Source organism: Bactrocera oleae, chromosome 2 (assembly GCF_042242935.1).
Source record: "Bactrocera oleae isolate idBacOlea1 chromosome 2, idBacOlea1, whole genome shotgun sequence".
Taxonomy (NCBI): Eukaryota; Metazoa; Arthropoda; class Insecta; order Diptera; family Tephritidae; genus Bactrocera; species Bactrocera oleae.
Window position 1 is genome coordinate 87247194 of NC_091536.1, and position 22019 is coordinate 87269212.

General features: G+C 39.0%; 1 protein-coding gene across 1 annotated transcript in view; it reads right to left on the minus strand.

The window, feature by feature from the left end:
* Positions 1-22019, minus strand: part of LOC106624895 (dynein beta chain, ciliary) — a 45202-nt gene that overhangs the window by 1748 nt on the left and 21435 nt on the right. The window contains exons 14-33 of the mRNA XM_070109460.1: positions 19956-20132; positions 19520-19894; positions 18535-18708; positions 18196-18468; positions 12638-14086; positions 12115-12381; positions 11693-12055; positions 10957-11639; positions 10666-10888; positions 10053-10388; positions 9528-9988; positions 8705-9460; positions 8053-8644; positions 7685-7918; positions 6331-6807; positions 5913-6277; positions 3914-4052; positions 3647-3813; positions 1805-2995; positions 88-1677 (exon numbers count right to left, since the gene is read on the minus strand). Of these exons, the coding sequence (XP_069965561.1) occupies positions 88-1677; positions 1805-2995; positions 3647-3813; positions 3914-4052; positions 5913-6277; positions 6331-6807; positions 7685-7918; positions 8053-8644; positions 8705-9460; positions 9528-9988; positions 10053-10388; positions 10666-10888; positions 10957-11639; positions 11693-12055; positions 12115-12381; positions 12638-14086; positions 18196-18468; positions 18535-18708; positions 19520-19894; positions 19956-20132 (10292 nt within the window). The remainder of the gene's footprint in view (positions 1-87; positions 1678-1804; positions 2996-3646; positions 3814-3913; positions 4053-5912; positions 6278-6330; positions 6808-7684; positions 7919-8052; positions 8645-8704; positions 9461-9527; positions 9989-10052; positions 10389-10665; positions 10889-10956; positions 11640-11692; positions 12056-12114; positions 12382-12637; positions 14087-18195; positions 18469-18534; positions 18709-19519; positions 19895-19955; positions 20133-22019) is intronic.

Sequence of the window (22019 nt, forward strand, 5' to 3'; positions counted from 1 at the left end):
AGACATTTCTTCAATAGCATAAATTGAACAATTTATCACTATTTCTTCTTTCTTTTAAATTAATTCTCTTATTAAAACAATACTTACGATATGTCGTCCTTCTCTTTCTTTGTCACCTCACAACTTAGGCACATACGGTCCAAAGGCAAATCATGCTTCCGGGCACTCTCTTGCATTATGGCTGTGAGAAAGCTTTGTGGATTGAACAAACCACCGAGCCAAATGGTGCAGGGTAGTTTAAAATCATTAAGCCAACCCGACAATTCTTTTATGCGATGCAGAAGATCGGCATACCAACTCTGTAGGCCCAACATACTGGGATATGCTAATTGCGCCCAACCTGTCGGTACGGTATCGTAAAAAATAGCATGGTCCAGCCGTTCCATATCGGTCGTTATAGTAAGTTCGCCCTTCAGGCCCAACAGTAGCTCGCGTAACGATCGATTTATTTCGAATATGAGCGCATTCATGCGTTCGCACTCTTGTAGTGCGACCACAACGAATGGTGTCTTGCGATCTAGGCGATTCAGCAAGGCTTGTAAATTGAATTCGTCTTGCATTTTATCGAGAAAGTCTTCACTCATGATCTTGACAAGTTCCTCTCGTGGGGCGCTACAATTCGTGCTAAGTTCCGATTCACGTGGTTGCAATTCAAATATTGTCTTGAGTAGTTGCTCGGATGCACTTGTTAGAAATCCTATTTCGGCATTTGCATGCAGTCCATAAAGGACGGGCGATTCAGCTGGCAATACCTCATCGATGTAATTGTGATAACCTTGATAGTCGAGATTGGGTGGCGCATGAAAGCCCGGACACAATTCAAAATCACCATCGATCAGCTCTTGCTGTAGTAACTCTTCAAGATATGTGCGACAGAGACGTCGATCCCAGTCGTCGGTAATATGACCACCGTACATAATTTCGCCGAAAAGATAACGTAGATCCTCCCAGGGTATACGGCAACTGCCCTCCAAATAGTTATGCAACACATTGGCCGATACCATAAGATCGCTAACATTAAAGGGATATGACTTATTCCAACCTTGTGGTCCAAATTTACAACGCTCACCCGAAACAGCATGAAAGTAGCACAGCGCAAAAAGTATAGCTTTGAATTCGGCTTCTTGTGTGCAAGTTTCTAAAGTCTCCTGTGAGAAGTTATCCCAAGCTTTGTGCAGATTGGCCGCCATTCCCGACGGTGGCTCATTCACAATTTTTAGCGATGACTCAAGTATACCCTGCGGTATGACGTGGTACTCTGGATCTGGCGCTGGCTCGGCGCTGATGAACAGCCGAAAACTGGATTCATCGCTCTCATCATTTGTCTCTTTCTCTATAGCTATACGTTCGATTAATTTTTCCAGTGAAGGTAGCCAGTTAACGACTAAGTGAATATTCTGCAGCACTATCCAATGTTTTTTGCTCGTCAAGGCATTGATGATTGCGGTTTCCGCTAATTGTTCTTGTCCTTGTCCCAATGATATATTAATTAGAGTATCACGATCAGTGCGAAATCCTAACTGTTGACCTAGAAGCTCCACATCGCGTATGGGATTAACGCCAGGTGAAAGTATAAATAAAACCGGTGTGTGGGCATTGATTTCTTTGTAGACCTCTGTAAAGGTTGCTGTCTGCGTTTTAGTATATTCCTTGCCCATCGTCAGCTCCACAAATAACCTGTAGAGAAAAATTTTTGAACATGATTATCCGATTGATGATTATATATAGTAATATAAATGGTTTCTTCTCATTTTTAACTACGGTTCAAGGCACAATGTCTGTCTAAAAATCTTTATATATTTACCTCATTGCGTACAGCATCCTGTCCGGACGCAGAGCTCGTATAATACAAAGCTTTTGCAGTGGCGAACGATACTTCCACTCACCAGGAAATTGCTCTCTTTCCGGTGCGGCACTAGCAAGAAATTTACTCCAACGCTTCGGATAACTCTCTAAGTCCTTGTCAATACCGTAAAAATGCTCAATGCCACCTAACGATTTTATGCCGCCCCAAGCTTTGCGGCTAACAAAGTCTAAAGGCGACAGGGAATTCGGATCATGCGGAAAACGCAACAGGAAATCAAACTCATCTTTGGATATTTGTCCGGCCGCACTTTGAATACGTAATATCATATGCGAGGTGAATGTCAACTTATCGGCTTCGAAAAGACCACGCATCGTAAAAACGAATGTCTGTAGTGTGATAGAGGCTACCAGGTGTTGAACACGTCTCTCGTGATTTTTACTTTTTGGTGCCGTGGATATTGCTTTTTTGAAAACATTCATAAATGATTTTAGCGAAAATTTATAAATCGGATTTATTCGACTAAGATCGGTTAGCACGAAGTAAAGTATGGCGGCACGTTTCGCAGCAGCACGATACATATTACGCGCTTCGTCAATTTGCGCGCTCGTTATGAGCGCCTCACGTACTTTTAGTTCAATCTCGTCCACAGTGTGTTTGGTCTCCTCCAAGTTGATCACGAGCGTATGGTCATCCAATACATTCGTGCTGGCTGTGGCTAAACGTACAAGTAGCTCATCTTCCAGGACTTTCAGTGAAATTTTGAACTTATTCTGCTGTACCGTTACGTCGATCTTCATTTGCTCCAAATCGGGTCGTTCGATTTTAACAACTTCAGCGAGCAACTGCTCTTCCAGTCCATCTGGCGTGACTGTAAAGTTGATGAGCGTGGTTTGTGCCTGAATTTCAGGCTTGTAATGTGGGTTCGGTAGTTTTGTGTGCAGCAGCAAGCGAAAGTTCGCATTAAAGTCCATTTCTTTGCCACCAATGCGTATGTAGCGCCCTTTTTTAATTAAAGCTCGACTTAGTAATGGCTCCAACACTGTATCGATTGTTTCGCCAATTTGCTCTATCAGCACAGTATCGCCGTTGTTCATCGATTTTTCCAACACATCTAAAAATCCCTTTTGATTCAAACGAATTATGACCAGTGCATCCCCGTATCGATTTTTGATCCATTTAATCCCTTGGCTGTGCATTAAATAAACACAATTTTATATGAGGCTAAAGAGTTTGTCTACTTTAAGGTTTATGAAAGAAGTGCTACAGAAATTTTGCTCATGTTCTAGCCTCTATTTCATATGCATTATATAAAGCTTAACTATAAGAATAGTTATTGAGAAAGCTCGATATGGTTTAGACTGTTGCAAGATAGGATTTGAGTATTGGTTGACATAAAGCAATGGAATCTCTGTCGGTAAGGATAACCAGAATACTTGCTTTTTTTTTTAAATAATCAAAATTACTTCAGACCGCTATGTCGCTTACGACATGTTTCTTGGAGTCTAAAGATCTGTGAAATCACCTAATAATAGATATGGGTATATTTCGATAGAGAGCGTTAACAATATGGTAGGATAGGGCAATCATTCGATATTTTATTAATAAGTATATGTGATTCTGTCTCCTTTCTGGGCTCTAAACACAGTTTTTAAATGCTTGACGTCCGAATATAGCTGTCTCTGCAAACTAATGGTCCACCGGACCCTCAAAGTGAAGTGCTATTCATATTGTCGTGAGCTTTAGAAGCTTTGTGAAGCCTTATGGTATCCATATTGAAAAAAGTGAGTGCGAAAATGTATTTTGTGCAAAAATTCTTAATCAATATTTATTAGGACTTACAGCTGTGGATCAATCATTAGCGGCCAACGAGTGGAATGTGTTAAAATTGTTGCATTTTCCGTTGACATACAATCCACCGGCAATCCCTCATTATTCCAAGTCGCTACCTGTGCATCGTCGGTTAGCAGTGTCAGGGGATCCACGCCAATTGTATAAGGAACCGTAGACTATAAGAAAGCAAAAAATGTAAGAAAGATGCAGAAATCAGCGCGTTCCACAATTACAAGCCTTCATATACTTACACTTTTTCAACATGCGCATTCTTACCTCAATTTTAGCAAAGCTCGTCATCCACATCTTCTGCTGCAGCTCCGCGCGATAACGTCTCGTAAAACAGCCAACATATGACAAGAAAGAGGAAATTAGCAAGATATCTCCAGGTAGTGTACCGATTTTCGCTTGTAAGCTGCTTATTGACGACGACAAAAAGCGTCAAAGTCAGCGATCGCCAGGCGCACGAGAATGAAGCAAAAAAGGCAAAATGATGAAACCATAATATACTATAGTTATATGAATATACTTGTATGTATGTATAAAAGTCAAGGCAAGTGTCGTCCACGAAGGCGGAAGTCAAAGTTAATGCGCTTAAGCAACGGGAAATTGAAAAAATAATGACCTGCACCTTAAGCAAATGGCTCATGGCTACCGGCTGATGGGTGATGGACGATGTCTGATGGCTACTCGTGAGCGCTGGCGTACAACGACGCTAAGAATACAATGTTTCAAGTTTGCATGATTGCATTTTCTCTATGTACTATCTTTCGTATTATCTACACACATGCACACTTAACATATATATGTAAAGCAGCGCTTATATTGAAGAGATATTTAATGTATGCTTTTGATTTATGGATTTTAATAAAGCAAAGCTTTGATTATAAATTATTTGAAGTTTTTTGTCTTGTTGTTAGTGTTTATTGACTTAACTTCTAATACAAACTTTGTTGTGTGCAACCGAGTCATCTTTTAAACTCAAATACTTATAGAGAAAATCTGCTTCAGCCTAAGCCATTTTGACATCGAAGTTATGCTCAGCACTTCAACATGTGCAGATGAGCAAGGAAACTGTTTAGCACTTGACTGAGCATAGTAAATAAGGAATATCAAATTTAATCAAAATCGTTTCAAATAAACATATATTTTAATATTCTTAAGATGCTCGATTTGGTTTAATTAAAATTATGTAAGTTATTTCATTAAACAGCAACTCGAAGCTTTCGCCACTTCAGTGAACTCTGCTTAGATAACGGTTGCATTGGATAAGCATTATATGTACATAGGTGAACTTGAAACATTTCTCTTGGTAAGTGCCATAGATACAAGAGCATAGATGACTTGCATTAAAACGTCAACTAGTCAGATGAACTTCTAGTTCAGATTGAGAATAATTTCACAAAATTTTAGCATTTCGTGATACCCTACAGATATGCAACGTTTTTTGTAAATAGTATTTAGACGGTAGAGTACAGTCTTCTTAATGGCTGTCCACTTGTTTTGTTCTCCTTTCAAATTTGGGACTATACTATAGAGAATCTTTGCAATGTACCACTTCTTAATTTTAATCATAGTAACTGTAAACAAAAACTTCTTTAGCGTTAAATTTATTTAATATTCACAAAATATTAGTATTTTTTATCCTTCTAAATATTTCAACAGACCATTTTTCTTCACACTAACTTTTCGAACTCTTTGCATACCCGAAATTTCATCAGAAGTTTTATCGGAAATTAACCCCCCAAGAATGTTAGTCTTGATAAAATGATCAATTTGCTACCAAATATACATTCCATTATCTCTTTAGTTTTTATATTAATTTTTTAAATACATAAGCTAGGATCGCTCATTCGTTCAATTTTTTTCTTCAATACCGACTGGATATAAGCGTTTAGTCTGGATATAAGCGAAACTGTCCTAAGTATCCAACCTAGAGTAGACAATTTTTCTTCGTAAAATTTTTTTGTGATTCATGTTATAGACAGAGAGAGAGAGAGTGACAAAAAACTCAAACGGAAATTGGAATATTCAAATAAATGCCTAGAAGTTACGACTATAATGGTAGCTTAGTGACATCAAAACTTATTAAATTACGTTGAAAAAGACAGCAATTTTAATTAATTCAAAGACTCCACTACTGGTTCTGTAAAAGACTCTTTCTTGCTCGTGGTTTTTAATATTTACTTAATAATATGATAATTTATACCTTTCGGGTGAACTTCCAAATTTAACTTAATTTGCGAAAAAGTTTTATTGGTGCCACACTCTTTACCTTTGTACTGATTCCCTCCAACGTATATTTTCATTGGCCAGACCGTTGATGAGACGATGCGCCAGATCTATAGTGAATGCCGTTTTGTCCGCCTCACGCTGACACATCTGCTTCGCTGCTATAGCTTCCTCAAATTCTGCCTGTATCTCAGCGAGCTTCATTTCCAATTCCTGAATTTTGAACTTTAAGTATTGCAGGCGTTCACGTGCCTCCTGTAATTCTTTTTGCGAATCCTGCAGAGCCTGCTGCTTGGGACCGACAATAAGAAATACTTGATGGTAACGATGTAAGTTAATAACCCAAGCACAGAGACCAGCTGCAGCTACCGATTTTTGCACTACCTTTTCGGGACTGAATTCGGGATCCTAAGCAGCGCAATTATAGAGGTGTATTTGAAATTCCAAACTGGTGCACTTACCTTCAAGTATTCTTGCAGCACTTCAATAATATTTGGATGTATGCTGTCCTTATTATAGTTCACCAAGTCGTATAGAAACTGATCGACGCGTACCATCATTAGTTTGGACGCCTTCCAGCTGCGATCACGTGGTATCTTACCATTTTTAGCGAGTAAAACCATTACTGCAGCGCACACATTCACCACAGCCTTGGGTGGTGAGCCGAACGACTTTAGTTCGGTGAGATTATTTTTATTTAGAGTATTTAGGGCAGCCTGCGCAGCGACAAGTGCTGGCTCCGCTTTGCGTAGATCCTCCTCACACAATTTAGTTTTCATGCAAACATCTTCTTCAATGATTCGCACGCGTTGCTCCTCCTCAGAAGCAGTCGACTTCTCGCGCTTCACCTTCTCATTCTCAGCGCTGACAATGACGATCAGCTTATCGGCAGCGGCATTTTTTGCTGACAGTTGCACCTCCTGAATGGCCAACTGGTTCTGTTATGGAAAAATTATAAAAAATAAGTTGTTTCAAATAATAACATTTCAATTTCCTTGCGATACAATCTTAGAATCTTCCGAGACAATGAAAAAAAAAATTGTGTAAGGTTTTCTTTTTCTGCTTCAAGTATTAGATTAAGATTTCTCGCAGAATTTTATTAAAACGTATTCCCTGAAAAAGTGAGCTCTCTTAAATTTCTAACTACTCTTGGGTAGAGGAATCTAAAATAAAGTCACTGTAAAAATTTGGCTTAACTGCTTACCAATCTAGAAAGACCTACATGATAAGGCAAGAGCACAGAGTAATCTCATACATAATTTATGGGGATCTATTAACAAATTTAATTAACCTCTTAAGTAGTAAATGAAGAGTTTATCGAACTACAATACATTTGAGAATTGTTTAAACCCTAAAAAGTGATAAGGATTTATAGAAATTATTCTGAGGCCAGCTTCGCTGGCATATATGCCACTTGTTTCCCCCACAATGTACGAAAAAGCGAGCAGTGCACATTCTCTCTTTAAGGTTCTATCGATTTGTCTTTGAAATCAAGTTCCGTTATGAATACCGTGGTCATGTTGAAACTCAAATTTATTTACCATATCATTCCGCTTCAGCCAATTCACTTTTCCAACTACACTTTACAACCAATTTCACACATAGGACAATGTTGGAGAGTAGCGTTACACATCGCACTTAGTCGCGTAGACAACTCAATTACGAGGACTAATTGAAAAGCGGACGGTCGATTGTCCACTCAACTGGCTGTCCAATGCATACAATTTCAGACGCATTCGTGTTTTTCTTTGTACTTCGCCTTTGTGAAAGAGTGTGAGATCGTATATGAGGGTGTGTGTGTGTGAACTTTCCTACCTTCAGTGCGTCCACTTGACAAGCACACTCAGCCAATTTAGACATGCCGCTCTGCAAGCGTTGAATGCGCTCTGTATGCTCTCTGTTCTTTTCCACCAACAATTTGCGATAGAGGAAAATGTATTCGAGAAAGGTTTTCGGTGTTGTGTAGTTGAAACGTTTTTCGTTTTGTAAATAAATTTTCGAAATCTGATGAACTGTGTGATGAACGTAGGCCATAAAGCAACCGATAGGCTTCACCATTTTGCGCTACAATATGCGACATGTAGACATTAAAGGGATGCCGAAGGAAAATCAATAAAAGTTAAGAGACAAAGTAAAGAGGTAAATGGAAAACATGATATAGGTGTTATAGTATTTGAGCTTACAGGTAAAATGCGTTGCTCGATTTCATTGAGAAATTTCTGCGAAACCGACTCCAAGGCTATTTTCGGCCATTCATGGAACCAATCGATGCTGGTCCGACTAAGAATGGCCGGAAACTTACGTGCACGTATACGTAAAGTCTGGCCGACAGGTGAGAAGCAGAGCACTACTTTTAAGAGCCGTCTAATTTTGTCGAGAAAAAAACGCCAGCAATTCTCTTTGGTGTCAAGTGTACCGCTTTGTTTCACTTCATTTCGTATACCATTGACAATAGTATCCAGTTGATCGTCGTTGAAAAGTTCCGGTATCTCGCCGGAGGCTAAGAGATCATTGATGATCATTAGTAAAGATTCTTCTGGTATTTGGGCGTCAGACATTAGAAACACCGATGCTACATTTTTGAGACCAACTTTCATGTATAAAGTGGCTAACTCTTCTTTCAGATTTTGGAGACCAAAACCACGTTTAAGTTGTATTTGAAATACGCTTAGCGACGAGATGAACGAGGCGAGGCGTGCGAGCGTCTGTTTACCCGAGCCGCCGACGCCGATAAGCAGCGCATTACCACGTGGGCTCTCCAATATGCGATTAATGCTGAAAGTTTATATAAATGCAGATACTTCCTGAGAGAATTTCATATTTTGAAAGACGTACCGACAAACATGTATCATAGCGTCTTCGAACATCACTAAATTCATGTACCCTACGATCTCATTGTAGTTAGTTTGCGCTTCCATCAGTATCAGATGTAGCTTATCCCAGCTACGTAGCGGCATGTACTTTTGATCTACAAGAGATTGTGCAAAGTGGCTGTAGATAAGTGGTTCGGCAAACACAAAGTCTTCATCGAAATCCTCAAAATCCTTCTTGAAGATATCGCGTATGGTTGCTTTGAAGGCTTTGATGTCATACTGATCCACTAGACGATCGTGGTAGACGCGGTAAGCCTCGTGCACGTAAAGACGTATCAAATCGGCGGGTTTGCTGCAGATCGTGCCGTTGTTTGTCAACATTACACTAATAGCTTGGCAAGTCGGTACCCCGCAGCTGTACATCAGCCCCTGATAGATATTGGTGAGATCACGCAGATTGAAAGCGTAGTGGAATTTTACCGCAGTCGGTAAAAAAGCACACTCTACGCGACGATGCAAAGCGATACCGACTTGTACCAGCAATTCCACAATGCTTTTGAGTTCCTTGCTGAAAGAGTTGTAGGGGTTCTCCATGTGACTGCGTAAAATTGTGCCGAAAATGCGTTGCAGTGTCTCCTCGGTGGGTGTGGGCATGGAAAACACTGAAAAGTGGCGTTGCAAGCGTGGATCTATGGTGAAAGAGCCGGCCGTGGGGTTCATGCAGGCGACAAACTGACAGTGACGTATATCCTTTAACTGCAGACGCTGACGATCATACCTGTAGTGGACAAAGAGGTGGTTTTAGAAAATATTTTTATAAGTATAATTCTTGAAGCGTTTCTCACCATTGTCTATAGTCCATGAACTGTCGTATTATCGTGTGCGGCTGCACTGTGCCATACACATCCACTTCGGGCATATTGAGATCGTTAATGAAGTAAATGAGATGGCGATTTGCACCACTAGGCGCATAGCAGCGTCCGGTCTTCTTCTCCAATGGACGTTCCAGTATTTTTTGAAATATCTCCGACGTGGTGTAGTAGTTGAAATATGTCGTCTGCACAGCTATATTTCGTGGTCTGCTCGACATTAGCTTCGGGCGTCTTACACTGCCCGCTTGCCTTTGTATTAAACTATCAACGTCACTAGCGTCGAGTTCACTCTCATACAGGCTGAAAAGTTCACGAAAAATTGCGCTCTTTCCACAGCCAGAATTTCCCACCAACATACAAGCGTATCTGCGTTCGATGAGCAATTTCAGAAAATATGTCAATCGCACTGTTTCAGCTGTGTGCACGAGCAAAGACTGCGAGATGAAACCAAATTTCGATAACAACCTGTATTTGTATGCGCGTGTTTGTAGTGCGTACCTGTATTGCCATTTCGGTATCTATTGACTCAATTTTTCGCTCTGCCGCCAATTCTGTCCAACGACGAAATTTGTTGGTGCGCAAATCCAGTTGGTAATCGAAAATGGAATCTTGTGTCGGCAATTTGACATCCTTGAATTCGCTTATCCACCATTTATGGAATTCGCGTCGCCAGTCGATGATGTGGTCTTGATGAAGGGCTGAGCCGAAGCCCCACATTGTTGCATAGATGAATATTAATTCGATGGAGAGGTCTATTGAGCCGCTTGTGGCTTCACTGGTGTTTACGAGGTTATGTGTTGTTACATCAATCGTAGCTTCTGCGAGTTTATCAGCCTACAATGAAATATAAAACTATTGACTGAGTGAAAGCGGAAACCAAATTTAAGCAAGATATAAATTTTAACTATGTAAGACCATCAATTTTATTCGAGAATGTTAATAACTAAATCCCAAAGCTATGTCGTGTGTCACCTCATCAAGATCCTTTGGGAAAGAAAGTAAAGTTTCTTCAAGCAATTCTCCGCACCTTTTCTTCTGCCTCTACTTCCTCTTCTGATGTCAGTTAAAGCTTAGTTTTATTCTCAGACTGCTAATTTGAAACATAACGTACCTTATTGATTTCGGATGCCATACGATTTACCTGTTTATGCAAGTGCAGTAGACTCTCGAGCAAATGACAAGTCATTTGTATCATAGCCATTTCGCTTATCGGCGTTGTACGTCGGAAAGTTCGATGTCTAGTCATCAAGCTGGGGAAATATTTTTCAAACAAAGTGTTCAGAGAACCTCTTTCTATAGGGTCGTTTCGCGTTTCTATCCAAGAGAGGACATAACTAAAGCAATAATCATACAGTAATATTCCGCGAATTTTGCAATAATTCTCTAGACTAGTGTTACTTACGGTGACCAACCCATATCTTGCGGATTAATATACAAAATTCCAGCACGAGAAACTGTAGCCGGTGTGGCTGCCTTAAGGTGCCCCACCTCGAAGATTAGACGCATTTCGCGTTTCAATGTAATCCGTTCGTTGCTTGCGAGCGTCAATATTTTGTTGTCATCCATCAGGGTGTTCAAACTTTCTATCCACATTGGGTCGATGTCGCCATCAAGCACAATCCACTTGGGACTATCCGCAGGTAAATTCGTCTGTTCACGCATTATCGATGAAAAAAGTCCATCCTTCCATTCACGTGTTGTCGAGTTTACGACGCCGAAGAGCTCGTCATTGGATAAGGCTTTTGGATTGAGTACACTACATACCGGTTTCAACTTCTGTATGCGATAGGTATCAAGTAGCGTTTGCCAAATTTTTGTTTTTCCAGTGCCAGTGTTACCAACTATAAAGACCGAATGTCGTACGTCCAGTAAGTCTTGCAATTGTACCACCTTCATCAGAAAGCCTTCTTCAGGTTGTAGCTTATTCTCATTGACGGCCCGTCGTATAGTCTTTTCAAATTCAAAAATGCGCTTACGTGGTACATCCAGAGTGGGAAAGAGGTCGCCAATAAGTCCCATAAATATGGAAACGTCTTCAGTCACAATCTTGGGTATGTTAAAGTCCCGCAAGGCGCGCATTAGTACCTTGAAAGATTATGTGAAACTTAGTGCAAAAAGTAGTAGAGTGGGTGGCAAACCTGATCCTCTGCTCGACTGTGGTCATCGCGCTTCAAAGTGCCTGCTACCACCAACACGGACTTGATAGCGCGCAGTCCCCAATCATAGTGGTCTTGTTTGGATAAAAGTTCACGACACAATGTATACAGTGTTATGAACTTACGTGCGAGTATGCGGGCATCTTGGAAGCCCTCCGCCATTAGCATAATTTCACAAATGAGTGCAAAGTCTGGCACGACCATAGCACATGGGCGAAAGAGTGTCTTCAAGTTTTCAGGCAATTCAGTACGTCCGGCATAACCAGGATTGAGTGTAATGAAGATACCCACAGTAGGAACTAAAGCGATGGACTCGCCCATAAATGTAAACCGATTTCGATGCATCTGAGTAGAGGCAGCTCACTTACTATAGGTTACATAGATTTAGCAAAGAAAAGCCATACCTTTATTGCGTCTTGTATAGTCTTCACCTGTACGGCCACAACTGACAGCACCTCCACCGCTATCCTATTGAATTCATCGAAACAGCCCCATGCTCCAGTCTGCGCTAGACCCTTGTAAATGTTGCCACATGATTTGTAATCCATTTGTTCGGAACAGTTGAAAACATACACCATCATGCCAAGTGCGCGCCCCAAATCTTTGGTGGTTTCAGTTTTGCCAGTGCCGGCTGGTCCAGCGGGTGCGCCACCCATCACAAGATGCAATGACTGCAAATGAAAAGGTTTAAGTCAAACTTTTGTAAATACGAACTATATGAAATTACATATACAGTTTTTGAGAACCTCTTGATCATCAATTATATAAAAGCTCGCTTTAGAGTTATTCTTTCCTACAAGTGTATTCTACGTGGAGTATGACTTTTTCATAAATCCAAATTAACTTTTATTTAAATTTATAGGATTACATAATTCCAAAAGTTGCATTGGGAAACTTACACTTCCCCTGCTCCCATATTCCACTTACCTGCGTCAAAGTGATGTAACATCGATCTGTTAACGGCGTAATAACTAAACGCGATGTATTACCGAGATATTCATAGGCATAGCGGAATTCCGCATCACAGATGTTCGCAAAACAGTCCTCGTCAGCTGCTGCTGGTCGGCGCTCTGCCTCGAGCATAGCGTCATCCCAGCGATGTCGTAACTGACTTTGCCATTGAAAAACGAACGCATTATCTACTTTAGCCTGTATAATTTTACCGACTACATCACGCGAATGCACATCGATCGTGCAGACGGTCATTATCTTCTGGCGATCGCCGGGTGTCAGTTCGCCCAGCAGTAAGTTGATGAGTGAATTCAGTTGCGCCATCTGTCGTTTGTGGAACTCCTTCATGGCTGCTTCGTAACCCTCGTCCATCCAGGCAAAAGCACGATTCACATCGGCCGCCCAAGCTATTTGACTGCAACACAAAGCGACCTGTGCGGGCCAATCATGCAGCCACGATTCACGTGACCGATTCACCTGTGCATGCAGTGCGCGCCGAAAAAGTTCATGCAAAGTGTTGCGCATCTGAAAGATGACACCATTCAACCATAACTCCACACGATCCGCACACTTTACATGCGACACGCCCTCGTTGCTAGCTGCAAACTGTACATATTCATCGTTCTCCTTCGAATACATGCCAATCGCACGATATGGTCCGCTTTCAGCGCACAGTTCGTATTCGAGTCGCAGTATGGAGTCGAACAGTTTGACGAGATGTCGGTCAATTATTCGCGGACAATTGCCATTCGAGAGTATATCGAGTAGATCCACAGCGGATATGAAGTAGAAGCGTGGAAAAATCAAACGCTTAGTCTCCAAGTAATCATTCAAAGCCTTCTCGCATACCGCCAAGCGCTGCTGCAACGTCGCTAATGTCTTGAAAATATGCTCGCATTGCAGCACGATCTGCATGGCGATGCCGATGTGTATAATTTCGTTTAACAGTTGCGTGAAGTCGCTGTCAATAATCTCAAAGCTTGCTGCGCCTGTAGGCAATTGCGCGCGTATATCGGCAGTTCCAATAAAAATCGCCTCCAAGTAAACCCATTTACGTTGCACCTCGAACCAACTGACAATCAGCGCATCGATATCATTCAGAACACGCTGCCAGTAGCTGAGTTTATCTAGTAGATACTCGATATTTTTGGAGGTGGCGATATTCTGTAGCTGCATTTGATTATCGTCGAGCGTCTCCATTAGATCTTCAGAAACTTTAAGCAACTGCACCTCTGAGCGACGTTGGTGTTGTTCTGTTTCGAAGCTCATGCGCGTCCAGGTGATTTTGATTTCATCTAACACTTTGGTCACCGTCATTTCCTTGACTGCACGATCGACGGTATTCTTAATTTCCTCCTCGTGCTGATGCAGCTTTAAACAGAGTAGTTGCTCTAGGGATGTAGTGTTATTGCTTTTGAAACAAAGCTGAATGGGAAAATACAGAATTTTCAATGATTATGGCATGCAATAACAAATTAACAATTGGAAGTAGTATACTAGGTGAGAGACTTATATTAGATTCTAAGATAAACTTAAGCTTATAATATGCTTTATATAATAAATTCTACTAATCTGCCGTTTACCTCACACCAAGCTAAAAGCTAAATTCCATTATATGTTAAGATATTTCAGTAACAGCTGTATAACAGAAAGTATAATTCTTCCAGTTTCTTATTATTTTCTTGAAATAATCTGAACTTATAGCTTACTATTGTACAATATATATCTATAAGAAAATCAGCTTAACACTTGAAAAAAAAAAACTTGAATTATGTAAAACTTGCTAAACTTGTCTGTTATGAATGTATTGTGATTGCTACTTATAAGTTGCAATGCTAATAATAAATTTGTAATTATTAAGTGTACTCATAAGGTTGCTGGCACAAAAGTAAATAAGCAAATGCACATACTGAGCCTCAGGTAATGAACAATGATTTGCAGCATGATTTACCAAATTAATTTAAATTTAATTATTATTTGTTGTGAAATGTCAGGTGCATCACAAAAATACTGCCCAGACTTTGCTTTGATAGATAAATATTATATAATTACTAGTTAATATATACTTGTATGTATGTAAATACCTACAAGTATGTATAATAGTTGCTTTCGTTAATAATAATATTACTCATACGCAGTGGCAATCTGACACACACTGCATAAAATATGGGAGTATGGGACTAACTATAAATTCATAGAAAGAGTAAAAATAAAAGAGAAACTTTTCATGGTCGTTTGATAAAACTTTGGATGAATATTGACATAAAAACTCGGGTATGAGTACTAGAAGGTCACTGTCTAATTGGTAGGCATGCCAGCAGGTTAGGAGTACCTTACACTGATTATTGTAGAAGCTGACAGGAGGTAGAAGAGGAGGAGACTACAAAACATCTTATATGCGGAGGAAAATACTCTATACAGGAAAGGAATCGCAACTATCGGTCAAGGGTTGCTAGACGGAGTATCGGAAGTTGCTCACATAAAACTATTTATAGTGATGAACTTCATCAGAAGCACAGGTTGGTTCAGAGGGGAGACAATAAAGTGAGGTAAAATTAGTCCTGGTGGTATAACAAAGAGCCTCCTATTGGCCTAGGTGCGTTGTCAGACAGCCAATCTACCTACCTACCTACCTTGGATGAATATTTCGAAATAATTTAGCGAATGGCGCTCCAAAAATTAGCCGGAGCGAAAAAACCACGTCAATATCAGTCAAATTCAAAGTGATTTTCATCGGATCTTTGTGAAAACGATCGTCAGATACGACCGGATTTGTGGATAAAAAATTTATGGATTTTTCAACACGATAATGCGTCGTCACATTCTTACAGGATTGTGACTGACTTTTTGGACAAATACAAAACGAGAGGCATCGCTCAGCCATCATATTCGCCAGATTTGGTTCCTGTCACTTCTTTCTTATTACACATTCAACTAAATAACACCGAAAACATCTAATTAAGTTTTCTTTAAATTTCACAAATATATAGAAATATATATTATATGTCTGTATATTAACATCTAATTTGCTGTATCAATTCCATTCAGCAACTATCGCTGTTTGTGTGTGTGTGTGAGTGCCTCATAAACCCTTCTGAATATTTCACTTGTATAACTGTACTTGTGTTCAAGTAAACGATACGGTTGGTTAATTTGACATGCAAATAAATTGTCTCAGTAATTTCGGGCAGCTGCTGTACAACACACTCCCACTCACATACACACATTTGCATTTACAAGTTGCTACCATAAATTTAGTCCGTTGTGAACAAGGGGAATGAGCCACTAATTTTCGTGACTGTGATTTCAGAATTTGTCTTTAATTGAAAATGTAATTTTAACTTGTCAATTATTTGATAATACGAGTATCGGAGCTCAGTCCCAGATGGGCACAACCACGTATACACACATACACATGCCAAATTTACAAACTATTTTCATGTTAATATTAATGTCAAAGACAAATTTGTGTGTGTGTTTCTGTAAATGTGTGTGTGTGTGTGTGTGTGTCTTTTTGGAACTGTACTTGAATTGAGTTTGCATTATAGACTAGATTTATATAGATTGTGTATAGACTGTACACATGTATGTGTGCTCGGAATTAGTGAACTCTGTTGTCTTGCTCGTAGAATTAAATGTACGTGGTTCAATCATTGCTACTGACGCATGTAACTAACGCAATTCGTTGCCGAGTGCAGCAAGCACTTGATCCTAATCAATTTGGAACATATACAAATTGTGAAAATAAATCCATAAATTGACAATGTAAATTACTGGCACAGGTCGGCTACCGCACGCCATAGTCAAAGCTTGTTATTCATAAATCCAGATGTCGAAGTTCGAGAAATTTTAAATTGAAAAAATTTTAAGATTGCTTTCACCTAAAAAGATCCCACTTCATGTAAATTCCTGAGCTCCATGGTTTTCGTCGAATTATCGTGAACTCTGATGAGCAAGAAGTCGCTTTCTTTTGTTATTGAGCTTATTTCTAAGTGACAAGTGCTTGGAATCCAGGTGGTATTTTGAGAACATCGAAGCCTTTTCTATATACTGTGTTTACATTGGGACTCTTTTGACCCTCATTATCGGCAAATTCTCTTTTGGTTTCGCTCTGTGCATTCACACGAGCAAAAAGAGTCCAGCAACTCAAATCGATTTTTTCTGTCAGTCCTTTCAATAAGATTTTCGCAAATGTTTGTGCGGTACGGTTACACGATACTTAGAGTGTGTTGAATATTTCATTTGTATGTTGGGATGATGGTCTCACATTTTGCTTGCAATGAATTACCATGAATGTAGTAGAACATAATACCCGCTAAATGGTTTCAAAGAAATACTTATGTTGGGAATTCCCTAATCCATCAGAATGTATTGAATACCCGCTACTAATATTTTCAAGGCCAAATTTATAACAGGTATTTCATAATCTGTAAGTATCAAAAATTCATAATTTCTTTACTCCATATTTTTTTCTATTTATTATAAAACATCCTTGAATAATTTACAATTCTTGTTTTAAATAAAAGGATATTCGAACTAAGTCCTTTGCGTTTAAAAGAAATAAATATGAAATCATCTTGATATTTAAGGTAAATATAAAAAAGTAAAGTTACTATTTTTATTAGAATTTTTTTATGTATACTCGTATATTATTACATTTAATACCGCTATATATTATTAAAAATTTAAATTGAATATTTTTGATTATCTTAATTTTCTCCTTATTTACAATTTTTCAAAATATTTCTATTATTCTATTCATACATATTTGCATATTACATACAAAAAATGTATAATAGAATTAAAATTTCTGAACATATGGTATATATTCATTTGAAACCGAACGCTCTTGCAACCATTAAAAGAATTTGAAAGTGAAAAGGAATGCTGAAAAGGGTAGCATCCGAACATGTCCTCGTCGTCCCCTCGCACACACTAAAGCGGTTTGGGTTACAAAATAGTCCCAATGTAAACACACTAATACTTGTTTCATTTCTAAAGTCCAACAATTTCGCTCAAGTGCTTTCGTCGTACATTGAACGCGAGAGACATTCAAAGAGGTGAGATTGAGAGTGGGAAATATATTCAAAGGGGACAGGGAGAGGGATATCTATATACTTGTATACATACTTTTAGACTAGCTCAGAGAATATTTTTGCACTTCACAGAGAAAGAGAGAGAGAGAGAAAGAGAAAGGCAATAGACTTGCTCTAAGAATATCTTTGGTCGATTTGTTTTTGAAAACGCTATTTAAAGAACTTCCCTTACTTTCCAAATTTTTTTATGGGATGGATTCCTATTCGTTAGTACAAAGTGTTTCTTAATTACTAAGGTTTATAAGCAGCACTTCATTATGTCTAAACCCTCGTACAATATTTAGACAAACATTTAGATAAAGCTCAAAGAAGATGCATATAGCAAATATAACTCACCAGATATTCCACCGTATGCAATTGGGTCAACTTTTCATCGAATGTATTATAAGTAAAAAATATAGGTAAATAGGTAACTGAAATGAAAAATTATAAAATTACCTTGGTTGCTTGCATTAACTCGAGCCAATGCCGTTCGCTGATAGCCGGATTCTGTAGTTCGGTGATTGCGCGCAATGAAGCCATCAACTCCTTGAGAATATCCACGATGTATGTGTATGGCGCCCAATCACGTATACATTTGTCCAGAGTGCGTAGATCACGTGTAAACTTTTTACATTCGGTTTCCAATTCATCAGTGTCTATGCTGTGCCACGGTGTGGCGTGCCACTCCACAATACAGGCTTCAATGACGTGCACATAGTCCCACAATTGCTATGAACAGATAAGCATCGATTTAAGTGGTTCTATGTTCTTTTGAATGTATGCGTGTGCATCTACCTTTATGCGCCTGAGTTCGGCGGCGCACAACTGCAGTGTTGTTGCATCCGCAGCATCGATACCGAGTAGTATCGAGTAGCGCAGGTATCGGTGATGAAGTGATGCAAAGTGGTCTAAACGAGCGCAGACAGCATCGCAGTGGTCATAAACCTTGACGCAAGGAACCGAGAAGAACTGAAGAATAAATGGGATAAATGATTTTTATTTTTCAAAGGGTGTAATGCATTTATACTTTGAAATTAGTGAACTACAAATTTTTCCTAATTCTGAATATATTTCCATTATTTGAGACTGACTTTTAGTGTCTATACTTAAATTAGGCTACCTTCAAAATAGAATATCAAAAGTATAACCGGCGTACATATACCATAATGAATTTCACAAATCGCCGATCTTCTTTAGGCAGTCGACTACCGCGGCTCAGAAAACTGTTGGCGTATATTAAGAGCTTGGAAGGCACACCTGAGCTAATCTCATAGAGATGCAGTAAAATTAGCTTTACGAAGTACCTGGTACGGAGTTATAAAAACGAAGCCAAAAATTTAGCTTACAGTTCTAATTTTATTCGATGACATATCATCATTATTAGTAATGGAGGTATTGACGCTATCGGGGTTTGATCAAGCGATTGCGGAATTGGCATAGAATTGAGGAAAGGATGAAAAGTAAAACGCTAATGTTATGAAATGTCCTATTATCAAGGTTTGGAAGGGAGGAATTTTCATTGCGGTGATTCGACGGAGCTCTAGTTTCGAATTGAGGAAAAACTGCAGAGCGAAATTGTAATATTATGAAGCTAGATAGAGCTTTTAGTCCTTACAGCGTTATTTCAAATAAGAAAAATAAAAAGAGAAAAGTTCGGGCAGTTTCAGCTTTCTTTGATGTCATTTAGAGCACTTTAAGTTTGACAAGGATGAGGTTCAAAGAAAGTTTTTCTTTCGTTGAATTAAATAATGAAATAACAAAATTGTACAATCTGATTCACCGGCAAGCGCGGAAACTGTTTGGCGTAATTCTGCACGCGGCACATGAATATGACAATCATGGAATTAACACGCTTCCTCTGGTAGTTTTGCGCATTCCCTAACGCTTCCGATCGTGCAGCCGCTACATCCTTTAGATGTTTCCATTGCAACGGCAAATAATCGATATTTCTTAGTAACTGTTGATCAAATTCCACATTATAAGACTTCAGCAAAGCCATAATGTCCTTAAGAGGTTTAAACATATTGTCTGCATAGGTAGCGTGCTTCTGAATTTGCGCCATAACAGCGAGTACGCGTAGCAAGCGGCGAAAGTTCCTCAAGCCAACGGGCAGCTGGAGAATCGCCAGGCCATGACTGATGAAGTTGGTTAGCTCCTGGTATAGATAAAATGATGAGTGTATATTAATAGAGATTCACCCCTGCGGTTGCGCTTACTTTCAAGGTGCGTTCCACATACTGCAGCAGCCAGCGTTTGTGGAGGTGTGACCATTTGCAGATGTGGTTCAGTAGCGCATATTTTAGTGGATTTAAGTCGATGCTTAGCCAGCCATTTATGCGCTGTTGTCCCGTTAGTTGCTCAACGGCCTCGTGATGCTCATTGTAGCGGTCAATCTGGTGAAAAGGAGTTTAAGTAAAAAAAAAAAATTAAGAAATTTTGCAATATTTCGTTATACTTATGTATGTACTAGTATATAGTATAAGCCTAATATAAATCAGTTAGCGAATTCATTTCGGTTGTCGCTTCTAACCAAACCTAACTAAACGCAGTTGTGTGTGCACCAATCGTAATTGAAGCAGAGAAAATCCAATAAAAGTATTCATAGTAGCATATGAATCTGTAACTCTGTGTGAATTCTCAGTGAGATATTGAAATTATATATTATATATGGCATAGTATTCATATAAAGAAAATACATACATACATATGTGCTGAGTGACACAGGTGCATTGGTTGCTGCTCGATTCATTGAGGCAATAAAATGGATGGTCAATTCCGTTACTATTTGGTTACAAACATCCGTTGTGATTGTATATGTAATAATAGGGTGGTCGCATAGATATGGTTTTTTAGAATCACTATAGGATAGTCGAGTATGTTTGCCGAAGATTGTTTTTTAATATGCCTCGAGCGAGAGTCAGAGCTTATAGTGTTGCCATAAACAAGATCCTCAATGTTTTATCGGGCATGGTATAGGGGACAGTAGAACATTAATTAACTCTCTTGGAAAAGTCTTTCTTAATGGATATTTTCTATCATCTCGTCAAATAACATCGATACATATTACTTTGGCTTACCTAAGAAATTGTTCTGTTTCGAATATAGACAGTTACCGCACAATGATGTGACGAACACTTTGATCAACTTTATTCACCAAAGTCAGGTCTGTGTAACCGAAATGGCCTCCGATTTATATCCAGACAAGAACTGTTTTTTTATTATTTAACGAATTTCACTACTACACAACGTTGCTTCGTTACTTAGTTATGAGAATTTTATAAGCTTTACCGAGTTATTTTATAAAGAAGTTTTTACATTGGAATATTCTAATATGTTTATCCATTCTTCTGCATGGAATTTGCCAATCGTGACTTGTATTGGTTACGAGATAATCATTGAAAATGTCTAACACAGTATGGGTGATGATGGAATCTTTTTTACCGTTACCGTTGACAAAATTATGTAGCCTCAGTATTCTCCTCTTGTTTATACTCGTAGGGTAGGTAGGGTAGTAAAGGCATACTAAACCAAAAATAACACGTGTAGTTACAGAGTTTCTGGCTACGGGCCAACAATTTTAGTTCGAGAAAACTTTGGAACTTCGGTAAATAATAATTCTCGACTCTACAGCTGGTAATATTATTTATATAATATCATTGGAAATCATATTGGTTTGCTAAGATCAACAGTGTGAGGTAGATAGAGCTTTTGAACTTGCGAAAACCGTTAGTCTCAATTCTCGAGTGTTATAGATTTCTTACCCTCGCACCATGAGAACTCATACGGTGCGTTTAAATATAGATCCATCTAGTTTTTGTGCACATGATAAAACAGCAGAAATATCGCATTACTGTTAGAATGAGAGATTTTGGTTCCCTTTCGAATCCCATGTAGTTTAAAGTTTTTATCGTTCTATCTTATTGGTAATATATACCAACTTTTAAAGGTTCATAAACATTTGATCGAAACATTCCTTCGATTGACCTAAGAGCCTACAGATCGGAAGCCATTGTATCTCTACATTAACACCAAATTTGAAGGTTTACTTTTTCGAATAGACCAAAAAGAAAGTTCGCACTTAATATACATCTCCCTAATGGTAGTGCCTACCAACTTCATCCAATGAACTACGAGTATATGAGGAACGGGCGCTTAATTTGGGTATTTTAATTTAATGCGCACGCAGCCAATACATTTTGCAATCACACACTCGACAGCAATGACCGTTGGTTATAAATGTGTTCCGTTCACATACATGCACACACATTTTTGGCGAATGC